This window comes from Myxocyprinus asiaticus, chromosome 31 (assembly GCF_019703515.2).
Source record: "Myxocyprinus asiaticus isolate MX2 ecotype Aquarium Trade chromosome 31, UBuf_Myxa_2, whole genome shotgun sequence".
In the NCBI taxonomy this organism is placed as follows: Eukaryota; Metazoa; Chordata; class Actinopteri; order Cypriniformes; family Catostomidae; genus Myxocyprinus; species Myxocyprinus asiaticus.
In genome coordinates this window covers 20780476-20803669 of record NC_059374.1, presented here as the reverse complement: position 1 = coordinate 20803669, position 23194 = coordinate 20780476, and the positions used below count along the sequence as shown (strand labels likewise).

At 37.7% G+C, this 23194-nt stretch overlaps 1 protein-coding gene across 5 annotated transcripts in view; it reads left to right on the top strand.

Annotated features, from left to right (window-relative positions):
• The window catches only part of LOC127421735 (protein turtle homolog B-like), a 110595-nt gene that overhangs the window by 68075 nt on the left and 19326 nt on the right, over nucleotides 1–23194 (top strand). For all 5 annotated transcript variants that reach the window (XR_007894085.1, XR_007894086.1, XR_007894083.1 and 2 more), the window contains exons 5-11: nucleotides 3526–3643; nucleotides 9472–9613; nucleotides 11980–12125; nucleotides 18356–18498; nucleotides 18595–18735; nucleotides 20859–20978; nucleotides 21075–21225. Coding sequence is in view for 1 of the 5 variants with exons in the window: in XM_051664804.1 (XP_051520764.1) it covers nucleotides 3526–3643; nucleotides 9472–9613; nucleotides 11980–12125; nucleotides 18356–18498; nucleotides 18595–18735; nucleotides 20859–20978; nucleotides 21075–21225 (961 nt within the window). In the remaining 4 variants the exon portion in view is untranslated. The remainder of the gene's footprint in view (nucleotides 1–3525; nucleotides 3644–9471; nucleotides 9614–11979; nucleotides 12126–18355; nucleotides 18499–18594; nucleotides 18736–20858; nucleotides 20979–21074; nucleotides 21226–23194) is intronic.

Below are 23194 nucleotides of genomic sequence, written 5' to 3'. Positions count from 1 at the left end.
TGTCACACAACCTTCTGTTAATTCATATTTTAAATGTATTATAAATAGTAATTTAGCGCAAGTAATGTACATAAAAGAATTTACTTTAATAGAAAGTCAGTAACTGTAATCTGATTACAATAATTTAAAATGTAATGCATTACACTACTTCTGTTTACTAAAAAGTAATTAGATTACAGTAACTAATTAATTTGTAATTGGATACAACCAACACTGATAATATGTAATTGTATGTATTTATGATACATAAATTGGTTGCTAGAAAATTAGCCTAGCCACCTACACCACCATATTCTACTGGTTCTACATTCCTCAGCGTGCTACTGGTCACGACATCCTAACACAACAGCTAATATTTACGCAAGCCGTGTTTGAGTATCATTTGCCATACTCTGGCTGCCAGTGTTACTCAGCGGTGAGTGATGAACGGGAAGTGATGGCTGGCTAATGTTTTTCCTTCATGACAGCTCTTAGCAAGGTTACTCTCTAACCCTGTGGACTTTTTTATCCTCCTTCACTCCACAGTGCTGGAGCGTATTCCCAAAAGGTCATGTTTGAGATGTGTTGCAAGCTTGTTTGCTTGACGGCTGAGCCATGGAGATGAAAGCCTGTGAACTCCCACTTATGTTTTAAATCAGTGTGAATTTAAATCCTTTTTTCTCTTTAATGTGATGAAATTTATGAATGAAGCATGATATTCAGTGAGAAAAAATGTAGGGGGGGGGGACATGATTTTATTAATCAGAAATTGATTGTATCCAGAAAGTGGACATTCCATACCAGAATGGAGCCAGACCTGAATGGAAGTTTCCTAAAACAATGCTGAAATAGCTATTTGGCTTTTGGCTAAAATTATCCAATAGAGCGCAACAGTGTCTGTCCACTTTCTCGGCCGTCAATTATTTTACCATTAATTTTTTCCATAAGGATTTCCTAAAATTCTTTATAAAAGTGTTGTTACTTGAATTGTTGCTATTTTAGTGCATTTCTATCTTTATAATGTAGAAGTTATTATTACATAGTGTTTTGTTTTCTTTCCTAAGAAGGAAAATAGATCCATTTTGACAGGAAAAGAGTATAGATAGTGGATATAGAGTCAAATTTCAGCACTTTCAAAATCTGCGATTAATCACGATTAACTATGAAAAATTATGAGATTAATCGCAATTAAAATGTCTGAATTGACTGACAGCACTAAATGAATGTATATTGCAAAACATTCAGATGTATTGAAATATATAAGTAGTTTGACAATGTAGTGAGACTTGATTGCGTCATTCACAGTGCATCATGGGAGTGGGCGGTTGCTGCAGAGCTCTTTTAGTGCAATTTGTTTTGCTGTAATTCCCTGATTGGTGGATTTTCCCCCTTAGGATCATGGGTAGTTTTGTTCATCACCGGAAATGCTGCCATTAAAGCAATTTTAAGGAAATAAAACTGAAATAACGCAGACTGATGGCAGACAAGAAGCATATACAGTACTGTCGATTAACAATTTGCTCACACCTGTAAAGGTTTTTAAGTTATCGCTAAAAGTCATTCCCCCTATGGAAAAAATGTATTAGGGACACAACATGTATGAAACATCATACATGATGTACAGTCTATGTATTAGTCTATGGTAGTGTTGTTGAATTCCCCCATTTTCATTTCATGTGGCATTTGCTTTGTAGAGTATAGTGAATGAGTGAACAAGCAGTTTTGGATACAGTATATGCATGAATGTGTAAAATACAGTAATGCCTCCAAAGCTTAATGTATCTGATGTCAAAGGAACATGCATTAAGAAACTAAATGGTCCATTTTGAACTTTCACATTGACTTTAATCCCTGACCATCCACAGAAACATTCCTGCATGATTCTATGTTGCAGCGAATGAGGATGCTGGCAGAGGGCTGAGCAATTCCACATCACATTTAGAAAATTTAGCCTTGTGCTGCGATTAATCTTGATTCCACTGTATTTACTCAAAAGCAGCATGTCATGACCTCACCTTTAAGAACAGTGGTGAGGATGCTGGTGGTCCTCTATTAGTTTCCCTGCTACCATGACTAGAAGCCGTAGAAAAGGAGGAATTTGGTGAAGGAATACACACACCAAAGAGCAAGAGGCACAGATGTCTCATCTGGACGTGCCGAGTTTGTTTCTCACCCTTTTGCCCTCTTCTACAGCAGTGTGTGTTTGAATACAGCTCGGCACACGCACACACACACACACACACACACACACACATTGTCTGAGAGAGTCTATTACCTGCTCTCATCTGGGTCACCAGTGTGATGTGTCTGTAGTCTCTGGAACAGGCCAGATGACGACACACCTTGTTATATTGTGTGGAAGGAACAATAAGGCCAGTCTCCTCTGGCTAAAGGTGTCGAAGTGCAGGGAATAAAACGTGACCCACCCCTTTTCAAAAACGCAGAAAATGTATTCAATGGATCACGTCACCTGCGTAGTGTTTGGGAACATGCATACTTTTAAAGGGATAGTTCACCCAAAAATGAAAATTATCTCATCATTCACTCACCCTCATGCCATCCAAGATGTGCGTGACTAAATATGAAGATTTTTAAAAGAATATCTCAGCTTTGTAGGTCCATACAATGCAAGTGAATGGTGACCAGAATTTTTAAAGATCCAAAAAGGACATAAAAGCAGCATAAAAGTAATCCAAATGACTCCAGTGGTTACTGTAAATCCATATATCTTCAGGAGCGATATGACAGGTGTGGGTGAGAAACAGATCAATATTTAAGTCCTTTTTTACTGTAAATCTACACTTCACTTTGACTTCCAAATTTTGGTGTGGAAGTGACTTTCACTTTTTTAGACCTTCTGAGTTCTGGTCACCATTCACTTGCATTGTGAGGACCTACAGAGCTTCTTCTAAAAATCTTTGTGTTCTGCAGAAGAAAGAAAGTCATACACATCTGGGATGGCATGAGGGTGAGTAAATGATGAGAGAATTTTCATTTTGGGTGAACTATCCCTTTAAACCCAGTAGGGTTTTATTCATATCAAGTGGCCCACCAAAAGTGAACACTTAAAGGGATAGTCCACGTATAAATAAATATTCTGTCATGATTTTCTCACCCTCATGTCATTCCAAACCCATATGACTTTCAGTCTTATGCAGAACACAAAATATGTTTTAATGAATTTCATGGACCACTGCTTCTCAACTGGTTTTGCTTCAAGACCCAGATTTTACATTGAACATCAAATTAAACCCAAATGAAAACTACCACAATTGTTTATTGTACCAAAGTAAACAAAAATGTCCTTAAAATCAAACATAGAAATGTATTTATATTCATCTAGGCCTAGACATTACTCCTCTGCTGTGCCATTTCACCAGAGTTAGATTAACACAGATGTAATCATGTTGAGAACTCGCCGCATATTAACGTCATGTTCAATCAACTCCATTTACTGCACTGATTCTATCGTCAGTTCTGTCAGCAGTTCTAATAGCTGTTATTAAGCATGATGTCTTTAATGGGTGTTTTGTGCTGTTTCTGTAGGTGAGTGACGGTAGTTTGATGGTGCAGGCCATCGCGAGGGAGGACCGTGGGGCCTACAGCTGCCGTGCCCACAGTGACCAGGGGGAGGCGGTGCACACCACCCGCTTGCTGGTGCAAGGTAAGAACAGGGGCTCAGTGTAAACCACAGAGCTCATCCAATTTAAGTTTGTTGCCCATCCACATGTTTTTTGTGGATTGTAATTAGTGGTTGACTGATTTTTAATAACTAATGCCATTATATAAAAATAGCAGGGTGGCCTATGGCTGATATACAGTGGCATCAAAAAGTACAGTGGCAAGAAAAAGTATGTGAACATTTTGGAATTACTTGCATTTATGTATAAATTTGTATTAAAATCTGGTTTGATCTTCATCTAATTTACAGTAATAAACAAACACAGTCTGTTTTAACCAATAACACACAAATTATTGTATTGTTCTTGTACATATTGAATACATCATTCAAACATTTACAGTGTAGGCTAATGACATCAACAAAAGTAAATTATTGTCCCGAGTTGGCAAATCTGGCATCCAGTTAATGAAACGAGATTGGAGGTGTGGGTTAGAGCTACTTTGACTTATAAAAAGCACCCAAATATTTTGAGTTTGCTATTCACAAGAAGCATCTGCTAACATGGACCATGCCTCGCAAAAAAGAGATCTCAGAAGACCCACAATCAAGAATTATTGCTTTGCATTAAGCTGGAAAGGGTTACAAAGTTATCTCAAAGAGCTTAGATATTCATCTGTCCACAGTTAGACAAATTGTCTATAAATGGAGATGATTTAGTACTGTGGCTACTCTCCCTAGAAGTGGCCGTCCAGCCAAGATGATTCAAAAGGCATGCCGCAGAATGCTCAATGAGGTATAAAAGAACCCTAGAGTGACAGCTAAAAACTTTCTGTTCATGAGTCTACTATATGGAATACATTAAACAAGCATGGTGTCCATGGCAGGACACCATAAAGGAAGCTACTGCTGTCCCAACAAAAACATTGCTGCATGCCAGAAGTTTGCCAAAGACCACCTTGTCACTCCACAACGCTACTGGGAAAATGTTTTGTGAACTGATGAAACTAAGGTTTATTGTTTGAGAAGAAAATGCAGCACTACTCATGGCGTGAAAAGGGCACCACATACCAACATGAAAACATTATCTCAGCGGTGAAGTACGGTAGAGGGGACATCATGATTTGGGGCTGCTTTGCTGCTTTGTGGCTTGGAAAACTTGCCATCATTGAGGGATCTAATCCGCAGCTACCGGAAACATTTGGTTGAGGTTATTGCTGCCAAAGGAGTTATTAAATCCAAAGGTTTACTTATTTTTTCCACAGCACTCTGAATGTTTAAAGGGATGTGTTAAATAAAGACATGAGAGATTATAATTGTTTGTGTGATGTTAGCGAAAGCACATTGTGTTTGTCTATACTTGTGACTTTGAAGAAGATGTGATCACATTTTATGACCAATTAATGCAGAAAACCAGCTAATTCCAAAGGGTTCACACTTTTTCATGCAACTGTATTTGGACACTTTTGGACACAGAGGTCACCCTTAATGTGTATGAATTTCATTGTGTAGATCAGAACAAAAGATCAAACCAATTGGCATTTGCAAACAAACAATGCTAGAGCTTTTCTCAGAAATAAATTAGCTTCTCTGAGCCATTTTTGTGATTACTTTCCAACTGGTCCCAAAGTGAATTCTATTGGATGTTATAAGTCACTTCCCCTCAAGTTGACATAGGTTGCCTAGCAGAGTAATCACAGATGTAGTTCATACATTTTTAACAATACTTCCATTGTCTTTTTTATGTGAAATGCTTGAAAATCAGTTTGTGCTATATTTCTTTAAAACAAATGCCACTTGGTTTGATATTTTCTTATGTTATGCAAAGACATTCATACATTTTTAACTGTGGCTTAAGTGTCCAAATACTTTTTATGGCCACTGTATAAGCCTTTATACAATGCAGTCTAATGTTAGCTGATGCTAATAATCTAAAAAATGACAGTTATTGTCTGATTAATCCACCTTGCCGATATATTGGTTTTACACTAATTGTAATGTCTGTGTTGCTAGCACATATCCATTGATTTTCCTTCTCCAGCAAAGATACAAAAAACAAATACATCTAATACACATAAAGAAAACTTCCAAAAGTGATCAAAAGAAACCGACGAGTGTCCTTTACGGTCAATTTTTGTTCTTTTGCTTGCTACTGTGAGCATTGCCCTCCGTCGATACTATGTTAAAAAGATGCAAAGACCCTCATTGCTCTCTGGTTAATTAGTCTCTTTCAGTGAATCCGTGTGTGGACACATCAGTGTTGTCAAAGTCTGGCCTTTACGGCTCGTCAATCTAAGCACATCTGCAGCAGTCAATATGCTTAGTCCTTTCCATCTGCATAGATCACTTCCTGTCACTCAGTCTCTAATGGAGCCTTCCAGTAGAAGCTGTTTACAGCCCTGCTCAAAGCGATCGAGGTGATATACAGCAGGTTTACGGTTATCTCTCGTGTGTAGTACACACTCCATCACCTTGGGAGTGGCCTGTTTATTTATTCACCTGTAGTTTAGATAAGGATCTTCTATAATATCTGTATATTTCGTACTGTAGATATTGCCCACAGTGCTGATTCACATACCTCTGAAAAGATCTGCTTACAATTTCCATGCGGGTCAGGCTAGAAGTTAGTGCTGGTTAAGTGCTGGTGCATCTGGTAGGCCACATGAAAATAAAATTCCAAATGAGATTTCTTTAAAATCTCAGTTATTTCTCCTAGGCAGCAATGAGATTAAATGGAGAACAAGTGGAGAAAAACACCCTAGTTATATCTGATGTGTCTCCTCTAGAGTTTTAGAAGAGATCTCAACAATATTACAAACTGTGCTCATTTTTGCCAAGAGACCAGTGTCTGCAATGAATTCAAACATATCTCATCAAATTCTTCCAAGACCAAATTATCTTGGATGTATAGCTATATACTCTTGTTTGTCAACAAATGTTTGTCAAACAGTTGTCCTTGTTTCACTTTTCATTCCTCCTCAAGAATTTTAGGAGCAACATCTGACACAAAGTTGCTACCTTAAAACCCTGTAAAATCAAAATTGGAGTTTTGTGACTTTTAGTCCATATCTGTTAGCTCTGAGGTCATCTATATGCTAATGAACTCCCAAAAGTTGACAAAATGATCTTTTAACAATCATTCCATGGACCAGCATCCAATACACAATATATGCTGGTGGCCAGATATACCAGTCTTTTCACCACAGTTTAGATGTCTACATGCTGCAGATCTGGCCACATATGGCACCTGAAAAAAGATCTGCCTGTCTGGTCTCCTATCTAGCTCACTGACGTGATTTGAATCTGTGTGATGAGTGTGTACATGTATGTTTCATGCATATACAAACAGAATAACTCTCATTCGCTCTAAGTCAGCACCTGGTACTGATACCACAGTCTCTCCCCATATGGCTTCAGTGTTAGTAGCGAATGATGAAGTGGTTCAGTTTATTATCTGTGGACTGTGTATATGACAGTATGACAGCAAACATGAGCAAGCTGCCTGTCACTGGCTTTGTGGTTTTCACTGCAGTCGGATTTATGGCAGTGGAGCATGGCCGTGAATACAGAGCAGCACGCTAACATGCAGCCTTTGCTGGCAAATACAGAGAATGTGTGAGTACAAAGCACACATGCAGACTTTACAGGGAGATACACTGAATATAAAGGACACATATGATCACAAAGCATCCTTTACTAGGAGATGTACGTGAAATGTGTTAACTTATGCTCTATGCATTACCTGGAATTTAATGCTTTAGTTGTAAAACCATTATACCAAATGCTGTCAAGGCCTTTATCACTGATTTTAAAACCAATATTTGTATTAAATTGATTTTTAAGGACAAAATGGGTAATTATAGCTAATAATCAATATATTTAGAAACCATCATCATTAACAAAGTATAAACAGCAAATTATGAGACCTCAACAACATCCTAATGAATGCCAGATTTAGCATAAAAATACAGTAAGTGAAAAGATCTACATGATGATGTTAAAAGGAATAGGTAAAAAAAAAAAAAAAAAAATGTACTGGTTGCTCTTTTCCATGCAATTACAATGAATGGGACTGGCCCTGTCAAGCTTAAAAAAGGATGCAAAAGCACCATAAAAGTATCATAAAAGTGGTCCAGATGACTCGTACACTATATTTGAAGTCTTCTGGAGCTTAAAGCCCAAAGTATACTTGGTCAGACGCGAACACTGAGCATCTGCGTACAGGATGCGTGATGCAAATTTTGCACCAACTGCAAATGTATGCGCACACAGTAAAACGAAGTACTTTGACAGGCTCGTGTTCGACTGTACGCAAATGCTAAGCGTTCGCATCAAAACCGAAGTATACTTTGAGCTTAAGTTGTTATTCACTGAATATCTTCATATCCACCCTAACCTTCCTTGGAGCGTTCATGAGAGTTCATGGGAAAAGCATTGATTTTCATTTCGTGAAGGAATCATTCAGATTTATTTTGTGAATCGGATTAACCAATTCGTTAAAAAAATCCAATTTGAGAATGATTAGTTCATGGGAGAAATGTTTCAGACACAATATTTTGCGAGCATAGTTTCATTTTTCTAATGTTTTTAAGCTAAATCAATAATAAAAAGACTAGTTTATAAAAGTATCAATAAATGTAGCAATATTATTACGTAATGATCAATTCTCGCAGTACAACATCAATATCGGAAGTAACAATATTTCAGGGTCGGCCCGCTTATTTCTAGTTGAAGTGATTTAGAAGAGAATCGTCTGCTCTTGTCTGAGCACAAGAGAGTCAGATGGAGACTCATATTGTGCTGAGCCAAAATTGCCTTGGCCATGGGCTGTTTTGTTTTGTAAACCAACAATATTGTTTTTACAATAGCAATATTCTCATGAAGCCTCCAGAGAGGCACTCTAGTTGAAAACCTGCTTCATTAACAGTGCACAGGCAATGCTGTGGATATTTTTAGACGCTTTCAAGTGATGCCTTTTGCGATTTCATTTTAATAAGCAAAGCTGTGCTACTGTCAATAATCCCCTTGGATGCAGTGTCATTTACTGCACATTAAGGAAGCATCCAGGAAGCTCTCAGCATAGTCCACACATTAAGATGAGAAGATATTTCCTTACTAGTCATGTGTTTGTTTGTGCTAAGGGCAGCATTAAAGCTGTATCTTTCTGCAGAGCACATGACAATATGCCTACCTACTCACACGTTTAATTAAAAGTCTATTCGCAGTTTCAGTGACAGCCTCAGGTGGTAAGGTAATGTTCTTTGTGGGAACGTCTGACAGTAGTATCTATGCTGTTACACAGGAAGTGGTCTGTAGTGGACAGGTTTATGTACACAATAAACACAGGGTAGAATTGGGTTAATTGGAGGATCTTTAAAGGAATACCACATCTGTGGCATGATGTCGATTACCACACAATAAAATTCATCTCTCAGTGTTTATGAAGGATTTATTAATGAACAGAAAATGTGTTTGCAGTAAATACACTACATGGAATGGAATGGAAGCTTAGTGGCAAGCAGGCACCATCGTAAATAAATGTTTATCATAATCTTTGATACAATTTAAAACCATATGAAGTACTTTAAGTGCTTAACAAATAAAAACTTCACATTTCTGCCTTAAAACTCTCTGGGCTGCTGGCTTCCATTGTAAGTGTAATATTGTAAATGTGTTTCCCATTCCTATGCTCCCACTGACAAGATGGAATTATTGTCTGCTCAACAGCCTGCTACAGATGCAGTACTTGGATGTTAGGTTTAAAAATACCCTGAAATATTCCTTTAAATTATCTGTTTTGATTTTTGCACTTTATCTGTTATTTATTTTCTCTTTGTCAGTCTATAACGCAAATCACTGTTTGTCTCCACCAGGTCCTCCGTATATCGTATCACCACCAGAGAACATCACTGTTAACATATCCCAGAATGCCCAATTCACGTGCCAAGCCGAGGCGTATCCTGGCAACCTGACCTACACCTGGTTCTGGGAAGAGGACAACGTCTACTTCAAGAAGTAAAGTTATGATCGAACTCACGTCTGTGCCAAGTCTCAAACTGTTATCCTGTGTGTCTGCCACATTCGCACAGTTTTAGATTAGAGCCACATATATTTTTAGTCCCAAAATCCCTGAATCTCAAGTCTTACAGCTTTAAGGCGAATGCTAGCGCAGTGATGTGGAGGCGCACACAGCAGGTTTTTTTTTTTTTTTGCGGGGACGGGAACATCTTGTGACACTGTGCTTGTGTCATCACATGCCTAAAAAAACATGCTGATTATCTGAAGCTGAGCCAGGAGCTGTTCTGACTCCCCAAAGCGTGGCCGTATTGACCCTCTATATGCAGGCCTGTAGTTTGTTCACAGCCCAGAATAGTGTTGCGAAATAGCCATTTTCGGTACTATTGAACTGCGAAGAACGGAAGGACAGCCATCTGAATATTCAGACTGCTGGCCAACATATGAGAGGACTTAGTTTACAAAGACCAAAGCCATGGAATCAGCATTTTATTGAATTTGTTCTGCAGGCTATATATATATATATATATATATATATATATATATATATATATATATATATATATACAGTATATTTCACCAGAAATAAGGTTTATTATATTCACAAAATATGAAGTTGTAGACTTTTATGTGTTGACAAGGCATGCTTCCATGTAGTCGCAATTTTCTTTGCATGCCCTTGCTTCCATTTAAAACACTTGATTTATCTAATCAAAAGAACAAAATTTGCATTGAAGTTAGGATAAAAATATGGATGAACCCCACAAGGTGTCAGTGATTGTTTTATTTCACCTCTAGAGGCCGCTTTTATACTGTTGAATCAAGCCGTTCTAACTGTAGAATCCTCCAATGGTGGCAACAGAGGAACACAGAGAAAAAAAATCTAATGGCATTAGGGATGTCAAAAAATATCAATATATCGATTATTGATTGGCACATTATTTTATAGATATATTATTGAGTCATCGATATTAGCCAATTTGCCAACATTTAAATTAGATGTCTAATTTGCGTGCTTTCCAATTTACAGTTTGCCTTCTGTTTAACAGTCTGACGTAATAGCGTTGGGAGACAAAAAGAGGGTTATATAACATTTACTGTCACGGGTAGGAAAGGTACAGATATTACACACACCGTATTTTAGAGCTCCTTGACACACACAGGACGAGCTGATGTGGCGCAGCAGATGGTAGTCCAAAGTTCCAGATTTTTTTGTACTTCAAGAATGAACAAAGTGATACTGATGAGTTTGCAGGTTAGTGTAAGAAACGGGTGTAACTGCACAAACTGAACGATTTGAAATGGCAACGTTTAGTATGCAGTTTCTCTGTATGTAGCCTTGAATAGGTCTTTCATTCAAGCTGTCAGACCACAAAACAACATACTTGTAACTGAAAATACATTGTGTAGGCTATATGAAAGATAAATAAAAACAATATACAGTGATAGCTAGATTAAATAATCTTTGTCCTTTGATAATGATTTGGGTCGAATTTAATGGAAAACTATGCGAGTTGAGCTCCATGGCATTGCAGAATTTTGACGCTGAGCTTTTCCGGTGTGTGCGTACCTTCGTAGAAAATAATTGTTATGAATTTTAGAATGCATCATGTCGTCCACAAGACGTATCCGGTGTGCGACCCTCTTTAGTTTACCCTCTCACTTTACCAAAGTTGTGTCGAGAAATATGTTTGAGAAGACAAAGACTATTGTGCAACGAGCAGCCCTATTTATATCTAAAACAAATCTTCTGATTATTGATGCATAAAAAAGGCATCATTCCCAAGTCTAATTGGCATAGATTTTTGCTGATAACCAAGAGTTCTAAAACAACTATCAGCACTGATTACTCGGTAAAACCGATATACCGGTCAGACTCTAGTGTGTAGTGTGTATTTATCAGCTATTTTACATCAATTTCGAATATGGCTCATCCAATTAGATTTTAGAGACAGACTCTGATTTATAAATACATCTAAAGACCCACTTTTAGCTCTCATATATCCCTGCTGAAAAAAACAAAAACAAAAGCTAAAACCAGCCTAAACTTGTTGGCTTGTCTTAGTTGGTTTTAGAGGGGCTTTGGGCTCTTTTCAGCTGGTCAGGCTAATAGACCAACATAGTCCAGCTAAAGCCAGCAAACCAGTTAAGGCGGGTTTAAGCTGTTTTTTCAGCAGGGATTTGTGTACTGTCTTTTTGAACTGATGGTAATATAGGACAGACAGCCTCTAATTAAGTTGTCATCATTTATAGAATTATCTACCGTTTCTACTTAAGAACTGAGAACAGATTCTACATTGAGTTCTTGTATCTACTCCAATTCTTATTCGTGAATTAACAGATTATCTTTCTTCTCTACCCTTCAGCGATCTGAAGCTTCGTGTGCGCATCTTTATTGATGGAACCCTCATCATCTACCGAGTGAAGCCAGAGGATGCTGGAAAATACACCTGCAGCCCTAGTAACAGTCTGGGCATCTCCCCCTCTGCTTCAGCTTACCTGACTGTGCAGTGTGAGTCTCACCTCAAACCTCTTATGCCCCATTTACACTGACAGCAATTTGATCCCTGCAGGTCACCAGTTTGCTGTACATTCAGTTAATCTGCATTCGCACTGCGGTGGGCTAAACAACTGTATAGTTTGACAAGGAATCAATTGAAGGCAAAATTAAAGGGTAAATTCACCCAAAAATTTTAATTCTGTCCTTATTTACTTACCCTAATGTCACTTCGAGCCCATATGACTTTCTTTCTTTTGTGGAACATAAAAGGAAATCTTTTATGGAAAAATCTTCACTCATCTTTTTGCTATATAATAAAAGTGGATAGTAACTGCAGGTTGTCAAGCTCCATAAAGGACAAAAAAACAGCATTAAACCATAGTAAAATTATTCAATGCAACTCGTGCACTATTTTCCAAGTCTTCTGAAGCCATACAATCCCTTTGTGTGTTGACCTGACCAAAGTTTTTCACTCTCAAATCAAACCAAATCAAATCATTAATCTACTCCCGTAATTGTACTGCATTCTATTCATCTAAAAGGGTCGGAATTTCCAACATCCTTCTAGGAAAAGTGCAATGGAATGCCACTTGAAGTCGGACTTCCAACTTGGAAACTTGTGCGTAAATCTTCAAATTCGGGTTCCTACATTACGTGATATAAAAGCTTGTTTAACTTATGTTAACAGTTGGGTTGCTAGGAGACATCTCTAGCAACAGTCAAACACCTGCTAAGCTAACGGGAGCATTGCAGTTTTGTTTCTTTACAAGTCATCTTCCGAGCATCTGGCAATGGTCAGAGATCGGGTATATTAAGTAGGAATATCCCACATCCGACTTTGAATGGAACGCAGCAATAGTGCACAAATCAAATATGGTGACGCATCAATAACATGATGTCATGACACATGTCACAAGTTGCACAAGAACCAATGAAGTTTTATATTATTGATGTGTCACACAATATTTGATTTGTGCACTGTTTACGGGAGTTGATCTGTGTTCTATAAAGCCATATGGGTTTAGAACAACATGTTACACGTTATGGGCCATTCAATCAGAATACGTTATTTCATTAATCTGTGCTGTTTTTCAATTGTTTTTCTATGTAAACATGCACTAGACGGATGTTTTAACCACTCTGCCATGTTCTGCTGTTTTTTGTTCAGCGTTTCTTGCATGAATCAATGCATCACTCTCACTCATACAGAATGCTAATAATTTCTGACATGGTTTTCAATTATAATTTTTTTTTATGATATCCCTGTGTTTGAGCTAAATGAGACAAATCATACAGAACAGTAAAATCAATCACATTTCACTTAACTTCAACAAAGCTGTCTTGTGGGGGCCTGGGTAGTTCAGCGAGTATTGACGCTGACTACCACCCCTGGAGTCGTGAGAGTCGAGTCCAGGGCGTGCTGAGTGACTCCAGCCAGGTCTCCAAAGCAACCAAATTGGCCCGTTTGCTAAGGAGAGTAGAGTCGCATGGGGTAACCTCCTCGTGGTCGCTATAATGTGTGGTTCAACAAGACACGTGATAAGATGGGCGGATTGACAGTCTCAGACGGGGAGGCAACTGAGATTCGTCCTCCGCCACCCGGATTGAGGCGAGTCACTACGCCACCACGAGGACTTAGCACGCATTGGGAATTGGGCATTCCAAATTGAGGAGAAAATGGGAGAAAAAAACAAGAAAAACAAACAAAACAAAGCTGTCTTGCCTGTACTTCAGGACAACATCTCACAGAAGACGGACATGCTCATGTTGCATCACCAACTGTCACTCATATCGCCAGAAATCGGCAACTCTCATTTAAAAAATGCATGACTTCTGGTCGCCTTTTCGCTGCAAATTGCAGTCTGTGTGAACGCACCTTTAAACAGCCTGTGCCTAAAATCATAGCCTCATGTCCTGCGTGCCTTTAAGCTGTGTTATGTTGAGCATGCTATCATCAGAGCGGGTAATTGGTGTCTGGCACATACAGGGACAGAGCTATTACACCCTTTTAGACAGCGTGGTGGCTGCCAGGCATCTGAGATGTTCTAGTTGCTGCCACTCGCTGGAGTATATGAGAGTTTGCTTCCATCTGTACCAGGACTCTCTGAGCGTGAGCTGCTGCTGTCTGTCCAGCCTCTCTCTCTCTCTCTCTCTCTCTCTCTCTCTCTGCGTGTGACTCTCTGTCTGTCTATCTCAATATCTGCCCCTAGTCTCTATTGGCTGAAAGAGACAAATTAGAAGAGTTTTACTTCCTGCAGTTTCTGGAAAAACTGGATTAATGACAGCCAAGAATTGTCACTGATGTAATGCATTTCTGTTCATTATAAGAACATGGATAATTCTGACTCTAAAATGTGATTGGATGAGGGACATACGAAGCGGTTAAAACATTTGGAAATAATTGCGAGTGTGATATTGCTTTGCCACATTATAAATATAGAAGTTATAAATGATAAGTATATTGAAGAATATATTGAAGAATATTGAGTACCTTACATTTCAGGCAAAATTTTGCCAGTTTGTATATTTTTCTCATTCAACAAAAAGCTGACCAAAAGAATCTATGGTAACACTTTACAATAAGGTTGTATTCATTAACATTGGTTCATTGCAACATACAACTTATACATTTTTAAAATTAAAAGTTGTTTATGTTAACATTAGTTAATGCATTAAAGGAATATTCTTGGTTCAATACAAGTTAAGCTCAATCGACAGCATTTGTCGGCTTGTCCCTCCTTTTCTTTAAAAAAATAAAAAAATTGAGGTTACAGTGAGACACTTATAATAGAAGTGAATGGGGCCAATTTTTGGAGGGTTTAAAGGCAGAAATGTGAAGCTTTTAATTTTATAAAAGCACTTACATTAATTCTTCTGTTAAAATTCATGTATTATTTGAGCTGTAAAGTTGTTTAAATCGTCATTTTTACAGTCATTTTAAGGTTTTAGGGTTTGTTGACATTTAATGGCAACAAAGTTGTAAAATTGCCTATAACTTTACATTTATCACACTAAAATCATGTTAACACACATATTTTGGCTACACTTTTGAAACTGTGAGTATTATTATTATTATTATTATTATTATTATTTATTTTCTCCCCAATTTGGAATGCCCATTTCCCAATGCACTCTAAGTTCTCGTGGTGGCGTAGTGACTCGCCTCAATCTGGGTGGCAGAGGACGAATCTCAGTTGCCTCCGCATCTGAGACCGTCAATCCACGCATCTTATCACGTGACTTGTTGAGCACGTTACCGCGGAGACATTGCACGTGTGGAGGCTTCACACCATCCATTGCGGCATCCACGCATAACACCACGCGCCCCACCGAGAGCGAACCACATTATAGCGACCACGAGCAGGTTACCCCATGTGACTCTACCCTCCCTAGCAACCGGGCCAATTTGGTTGCTTAGGAGACCTGGCTGGAGTCACTCAGCACGCTCTGGGATTCGAACTCGCGACTACAGGGGTGGTAGTCAGCGTCTTTACTCGCTAAGCTACCCAGGCCCTGAAACCATGAGTATTTTAATGTTTACGGATTGTCCCCATTCACTTTTTGTAAGTGCCTAACTTTAACCCAGATTATTGCTTTTTTTAAAGAAAAGAAGGGGTAAGTCAAAATTAATTTTTGCGGTAATCAATATTATGCCACAAATGCTGTTGATTGAACCTAACTTGTATTGAACCCGGAATATTCTTTTAAGAACTAACATTAACTTAGAACGAACAATTGTATTAATAAATTAACTAATTGTACCATAAATTAACATTAACCAAGATAAATAAATGCTGTTAAACATATTGTTCATTTTTATTTCATGATACTATGGAGGACGAAACCTGCAAAAACAATAAATCAATAAATGCATAAATAAATAAGGAAATCTGCATATTCATGCATAAATAAATATATAAATAATTCAGTGTTTGAGGAGATATACAAATAAATAAAAAAATGCACCAATCAATGCAAAAATAATACAATATAAAACATAAATAAATGGTTGGGGAAATGCAAATTATTAAAGGAAATGCAAAATTTTAAGTTTTATTCCACATTTATGTGTTTCTTGAATCATACATTTATTTCTGTATGCTGTTCTGTATTTATTTTTCCTTCATGCAACATGCTAATGAAAGGGTGTCAACAGCTGTTCAGGCATCACAGTTGAACTATCGATACCAGGTGCAATGGTATATGGCGGGAGTTTGCAATTTCACCATGATGAAGAGAAGGTCGATAGCAGAGTTGCTCCGTGAGGCAGCGAATAGTTTGGAAAATCGTAAAACCTTTGCTAAACTTATATTAATTGATTGATTGTGAAAATTCTGTAATGTCCTTATTAATCTTTTAACTATATTGTGCACTGTAGAGGGTGAAATGCCCCAAATTCTCCCAATTTGTCTTTGGGGAACATTGTTCTCAAAGTGCTGGATTATTTGCTGAAGCATCTTTTGGCAAATTGACAAGTCTTGACTGATCCTTGCTCTTGAAGGTGTAGGCTAGTTTTGGAGGCTGCTTATACAGTATACAGTACTATGATACAATTGCCTCACCTGTTTAACATCTCCTGTTTCACATCGGATTGTTATTTCAACTCGTCAAATTGTTTTTAGTCTTAAATTGCCCGTCTCAACTTTTTTGTAGCATGTTGCAATCAACTGATTTGAAATTACTGCAAATTTTCAATACAAAAAAACAAACAATGAAATTCACAAGGTAAAACATCATATAATGTGTAGTTGTAGTGCTTTCAATATAGCAAAGGCTGAATATAATTTACAAATCACTCCTTTTTGTTTTTATTAAAATTTTTCATACTGTTGGGGTTGTAATACCAAATCTGTATCACCAAATGTATATTACTGCACACTAGTTGATTTGCTAGTTAATTGTTACCAATAAATGTAATTGTTTATTGAACATTGGTGTCTTTAATCAGGTTGCCATTTATAAGTCTGTTTACCACAGTTTTAGTGGCTTATTGCTTTACTAATATAAACTGCATGTTATTAATCAATGAAGATTAATAATGGGCATATATATCGGCGTAGCCAATGAGTCGGTCAGTTTTGGCCATTTTGAGATTATAGACATGGGCTTTTAGTTGAGCCACCTTGACTGATTTAGAGAAGTATTACAATTCAAAAATGTCCTAAAAGCCTTGTCAACAGATTGTTTTAAATGGTTTTGTGCAAAATAAATGTTTTATTTAAGCAATTTTGTGATCATGAATGTTTACATGCACAGCAGTACTCTGCTAACTACTAAACTAAGCCTTATAAAAATCAGACAATGCAAGAAAACTGTTTATATGAGACTTGAAATCATTTTTTGTGTGTGTGTGTGTGAAGTTTACTTTTGATGTCAAAATGTAAGCAGGCATGCGCACAACATTTGCACACATTGGATAACCAGGTAAGAACGCCTGTTATATATCAGCAATATATAACACTGATATTGGTCGACTACTAAAAAAAATATCTCAAGCCAAAAGTGATTGTTACAATGGGAAGAAAATCTGATGTGTTGAAAAAAGTGTTGAGATTACGGTAAAGCGCTTGAAAGATTTTCACTTGTTTCTCTCCATTTACTACCCAGAACAGTATGTCACCGTGACCTTCTATATCATCTTAGCAGAAAAGGAGATCAGGGGTGACATGAGGCTCTTAATGAATTAACTGAGTGGAAGTATAGCACAGCAGTCCTTATGTCTGAAGAGAGAAGACATTAGTTGTAGAAAAGCACATTATATTGTGTGATATGCAGAGCAGTGGCTGACTCGCTCATTAGCAGCCAGCTCCTCTGTGCCTCTGGGGTTGTGCTACATCAGTCATCACACCCCAGGGCTACTTCAGGTGAGAAAACTTCACAGGAATGGACTTTAAATAGCATTTACATGTTCAGTTACAACACATCACTTAAACTGGCTGCGAGCACTGTGATTTTTGTATTGAAGACTGGGGAGATTTTGGGCTTATGAAGAGAGATTTCTATATCTATAACTTATTAATCTTTAAGTCCCATTATTCTAATGAATATCCTGTAATCGAATATCACTTGTAAATACATCACATTGCAAATGTAGAATGTGCTGCGAGTGCTTCATGTTGACTTTCAAATAATTGTTTTTTTTTCAGATGTTGTTTTTTAAAAATGGATTCTAATCAGCTGCACCATATCTAATGTTATTACCTCTGTTCCTTATTTCTGTTTGGACTGACTACTCTCTGCAGACCCTGCCCGTGTTATGAACATGCCACCTGTCATCTACGTCCCAAGAAAATTGCCTGGAATCATTCGCTGCCCAGTGGATGCCAACCCCCCAGTTATATCAGTCAGATGGGAGAAAGATGGCTACCCTCTTAGAATCGAGAAGGTCATTCATGTGTTGACTTCTGACGTCAGAAATCACTTCAGGCTGTGTTTGAAAACACTACACATCAATGATTGTGTTTCTCTGCTCCTCTCACAGTATCCTGGATGGAGCCAAATGGCAGATGGAAGCATTCGGGTGGCAGAGGTCACTGAAGACTCCCTTGGCACCTACACCTGTGTGCCTTACAATGTCCTAGGTACCATGGGACAGTCCCCTCCGGCCACTCTGGTGCTAAAGGTGCGTCAATGCATCTTAACTCTGTCATATCATGAGGAATCACATTTTCTTTGATTTTTTTAGTAGAAAAAGCAAAAACATATTGCATGCAGAACTTCCTCCCCAGAGCAAAAAAGCATCATTGAAACTATCATCCTGGTCTCATAGAATCACGTTACTATACCAACATTTTTCAAAATGATTTTTACATGGCTCGTTGTAAGTATAACAACACTTTCCTCGTAAAAAATGAACACTAAAGGCCCTACAACAATGACTTGTATTCCCTTTTACACAAATTATGAGTAAACCGGCAGATTATCAGTTAATAAAAACTTACTTTTTGCCCTGTTCTTCACACAATGCTATCTTATGACATCTAAACACTTTTAATATAACATATGACTTGTAAGGCGATACATTTTAACGTTTACATTACATAACCAATTACATTTACAAGCTTGTTTGAGCGCGGTCAAATTGTGCGGTAGGTCACCTGATAAAGTGTTGCACTCGTGATGCAAAGGACTGGGATACAAGTCCTGAAGAGCACGCGTGTTGACATGAGCTAAAAGTTTCATAGAAGTACCACTACAAATGTTATTGCGTTTTTCACCTCACATTTGGTTTTATGATACTATCAGTTAGGTTTAGGTTTAAGGTTTAGGGTAGGGACATCAGTTTAGTTGATTTAAATCTTGATAGAGCATTAAACTTAAAAACCTCATCTGTTTAGGTGAAAAATTTGATCGCTTTTAGCAACACATAGTGGATATTTCATCTTGGAACTGCCGCAATATGTGTAAGGTACAAAGTAATATCATTTTGCAAAAATTTTGCCACAGTCACATAATTTTCATGACATCAGGCAGAAAACTGAACTACACAAAAGACTCATTCTGCTGTACTTCCTCACTTTATCAAGTCACAGTGAAAAATGCAGTCAATGCAACACGTGACTGTCCAGAAACTTGGCCCACCCAGTCATAGTGAGGTACTAAGAAGGAAACAGGATAGATGCTATTATTCCTTAATAGCTAACAAAAATATACATGGGAAAGTTTGTCAAACCTTGAGCTGTTCCTTGTTGTGTGTAGCACCTGCTGCTCTGCACATCCATCTGATGGATCTCAGTGTTAGCAAGTTTAAGTTTATATTAATATAAACTATATCAAGTTTATATTTATATAACAAACTAAAGTTTCTCTAATCACAGTTTGATTATAATGCAAAAAATCTAATTATATCCATGATATATTTATTATATTTCTGTGCGTGTGTGTGTGTGTGTGTGTGTGGATATATATACTATAAATATAAATGTAAGTTTAAATTAAATTTTTTATTTAATTTATTTTTATTATATATTAAATGAATTTTATTTTAATAATTTTTCATTTTAATAAAATATTTTTCATTTAAATTTCATTTAATCTTAATATAACTACAATTTAATTTAATTATTTAATTATTTAAAAAACTTTCCTTGTCTGTCTCTTTCTTCTGCGCTTGCTTATATACTACTCTAGCTACTCTGGGAACTTTGCAGTGCAATAGTGCAGATATTGTTGACTTTTGTATGAGAATTTGCTTGATATGATCCTCATTTGAGGGTTTGGATGAAAGTGTCTGTTAATGACTAAATGTAAATGTAAAATGTAAATAAAAAGTGACAACAAACCTGCAGCTAGTGTGTGAGCGCCATAACACTGCGTTTAGCATTCATCTCACATGCAAAGAGGGCGTTTTTTTTAAAGGCACAGCAGCAAGAAAATGGATTGCTAATTCTAAGGGCCAGAGAGAGGTTCTAAAACTAACATTATAAGTAGAAAAATGGGTTACACTTTATTTTACAGTGTCCTTGTTACAGTGTAATTACACAAGTAAGTACTGAATAATATTAATTAACAACATTTACTCACTATAGGTTTAGGGTTAGAGTTTGGATTAGGGTTAGTTACTTGTAATTATGCATAATTTACTGTTATTACTATAGTCAATACATGTAATATGTATAATAAGGCCACTTTAACATAAAGTGTTACCGAAAAATGAAATAATAAAAAAATTACTCCTTTAATTTTAATATGATATGTGTCAAGGTCCAGGTGGTTTATGTGTTTAACCTCATCATATGACCATAGGACCCCCCTTACTTCAACGTGAGGCCTGGGGGGGAGTACCGCCAGGAGGCGGGGAGAGAGCTGGTCATCCCCTGTGCTGCCTCTGGAGACCCTGAAATTCCAACCATCGTATGGAGAAAGGTACAACCATCATCATGACTCTGAGAAATGTTTCCCATTTGCACAGACGATTTTTGTATGGTACATGCATACTGTTTATTTTTTTGTTTCATGAAGGTTGGGAAGCCCAGCAGAAGCAAGCATAACATCTTATCAAGTGGTAGCTTACAGTTTCTGTCTCTGAGCAAAGAGGATCATGGGGAGTGGGAATGTGTCGCTACCAATGTAGTAACAAGCATCACTGCCAGCACACGCCTTTTTGTAATAGGTAAATTATTCTTATCATGCAAAGTAGTTTCATATTATATCATGCATTGATGTAATATTGATGACTGATGAAATATATATTATACTTTCATACTTTGAGTATTCTGAAATGGATCGTTCCAAATGGTAAAAAGGGTAACACTTTAAAATAACTTTAATTAATATGATTAATAATGTACTGTAATTTTTTTTGGGGGGGGGGGGATTTTTCCCCTTTTTCTCCCAATTTGGAATGCCCAATTCCCAATGCGCTCTAAGTCCTCGTGGTTGCATAGTGATTCGCCTCAGTCCGGGTGGCGGAGGACGAATCCCAGTTGCCTCCGCATCTGAGACAGTCAACCCGCGCATCTTATCACGTGGCTTGTTGAGCACGTTGCCACGGAGACATAGCGTGTGTGGAGGCTTCACGCCATCCACCGCGGCAACCACGCTCAATTCACCATGCACCCCACCGAGAACAAACCACATTATAGCGACCACAAGGAGGTTACCCCATGTGACTTTACCCTCCCTAGCAACCGGGCCAATTTGGTTGCTTAGGAGACCTGGCTGGAGTCACTCAGCATGCCCTGGGATTCAAACTAGCGAACTCCAGGGGTGGTAGCCAGCGTATTTTACCACTGAGCTACCCAGGCCCCGCAATGTACTGTAAAATTAAACCAAACAGGGTGATCAAAACCTCAATGTCTGGGGAGTGGAGAAGTCTTGCATCATCCTGAAGGGGTTTATTTTGCATTAATCTCCTGAGACCCGAGTGTGAATGCTGTGTGCATTTTCCATTTCCCTTTTTAATTTGTAAATAGTAGCACCTAATAAACATGCAAAGAAATAAAAATCTTGAGCAAATAGTTTTCATAAAAACTGATGGCAACATATGTGGACAGCAGGACTAAGTTGTGAAATCTTAAATAATACCAAGAAAGTCATATATTTTTTAATCAAATTGTTATGTTTCCAGGAGTGTTGGTTATTCAGGTTTTTGAGATGTTACAGACATTACATCAGAAATTAACATAATTAATTCTGATTCAAAGTTATGGCCAGCATCAACCAATCACTGCCAACCATGTTAAAATATAATTATACTTGATAAATTCTGAATCTATGTACTGATTACCATTGTCCCATGTCTGCCAAACATGTTGAGTGGTCAAAAAATCATCTACAGCCTGAAACTGAACTTTTGGTCGGCTGTTTAGGGTGAATGTACTTGGCTGCATAGAATGCTAAACGATGCTCCCATGCTCCCTATTTAGTGAATGACTTAACCTCCAGTGTGCTGTCTGTCTGCACTGGTCTCAGAGCAGTTCGAAATGCACCTTAGTTTCATCCTAACTCTATATAAAGCCTCTGAAAGCTAAAGCTTTTCAGCTTTTGGATGAACCCATTGATTCTCAATGTGATAATGCGCAGCAAATAGAGGATTTCTAAGGAAAAAATGCGCTAAATTACACATTAGTGTACCCTGTGTTTAGCAGCGTGGCGTTTCGCGATAAATCGCTCCGATTTTAAGAATGGCATATCGGATGAAACTAGAGACTAATCTTTTGACTTAAACAGGTTTCAATGTAAAACCTTAATTAGGTTTCTTACCAGATGTAGTTTTGTTGGCGTTTCTCCCAAAGACAATCTGCTGTGATCTGCACCATGTTGTTTTGTCACATGACTCTGTACATTGAAAGTTTAACCCTTTACTGACAGCCCAGAGTCTTCTAAACTGAGATCAATCAGCTTAAATGAATTTAAATTATGCGTTGCGTATAGCGAAGCCAAAATACAACGTCCACACATGTGTACATGGGGTCGCACAAAGATAATAACCAGCAGACTGTACAGGGATTTTAGGGACTAAAAATATGTCAGTTATGTGATTCCTCAACATGTGCCAGACAGAAAGTGGAGGCTAGAACATTACGCGTTCCCAGCCACCTGGCACTAGTGAGTCATTACAGCAGGGGTCCGTGTGGCTC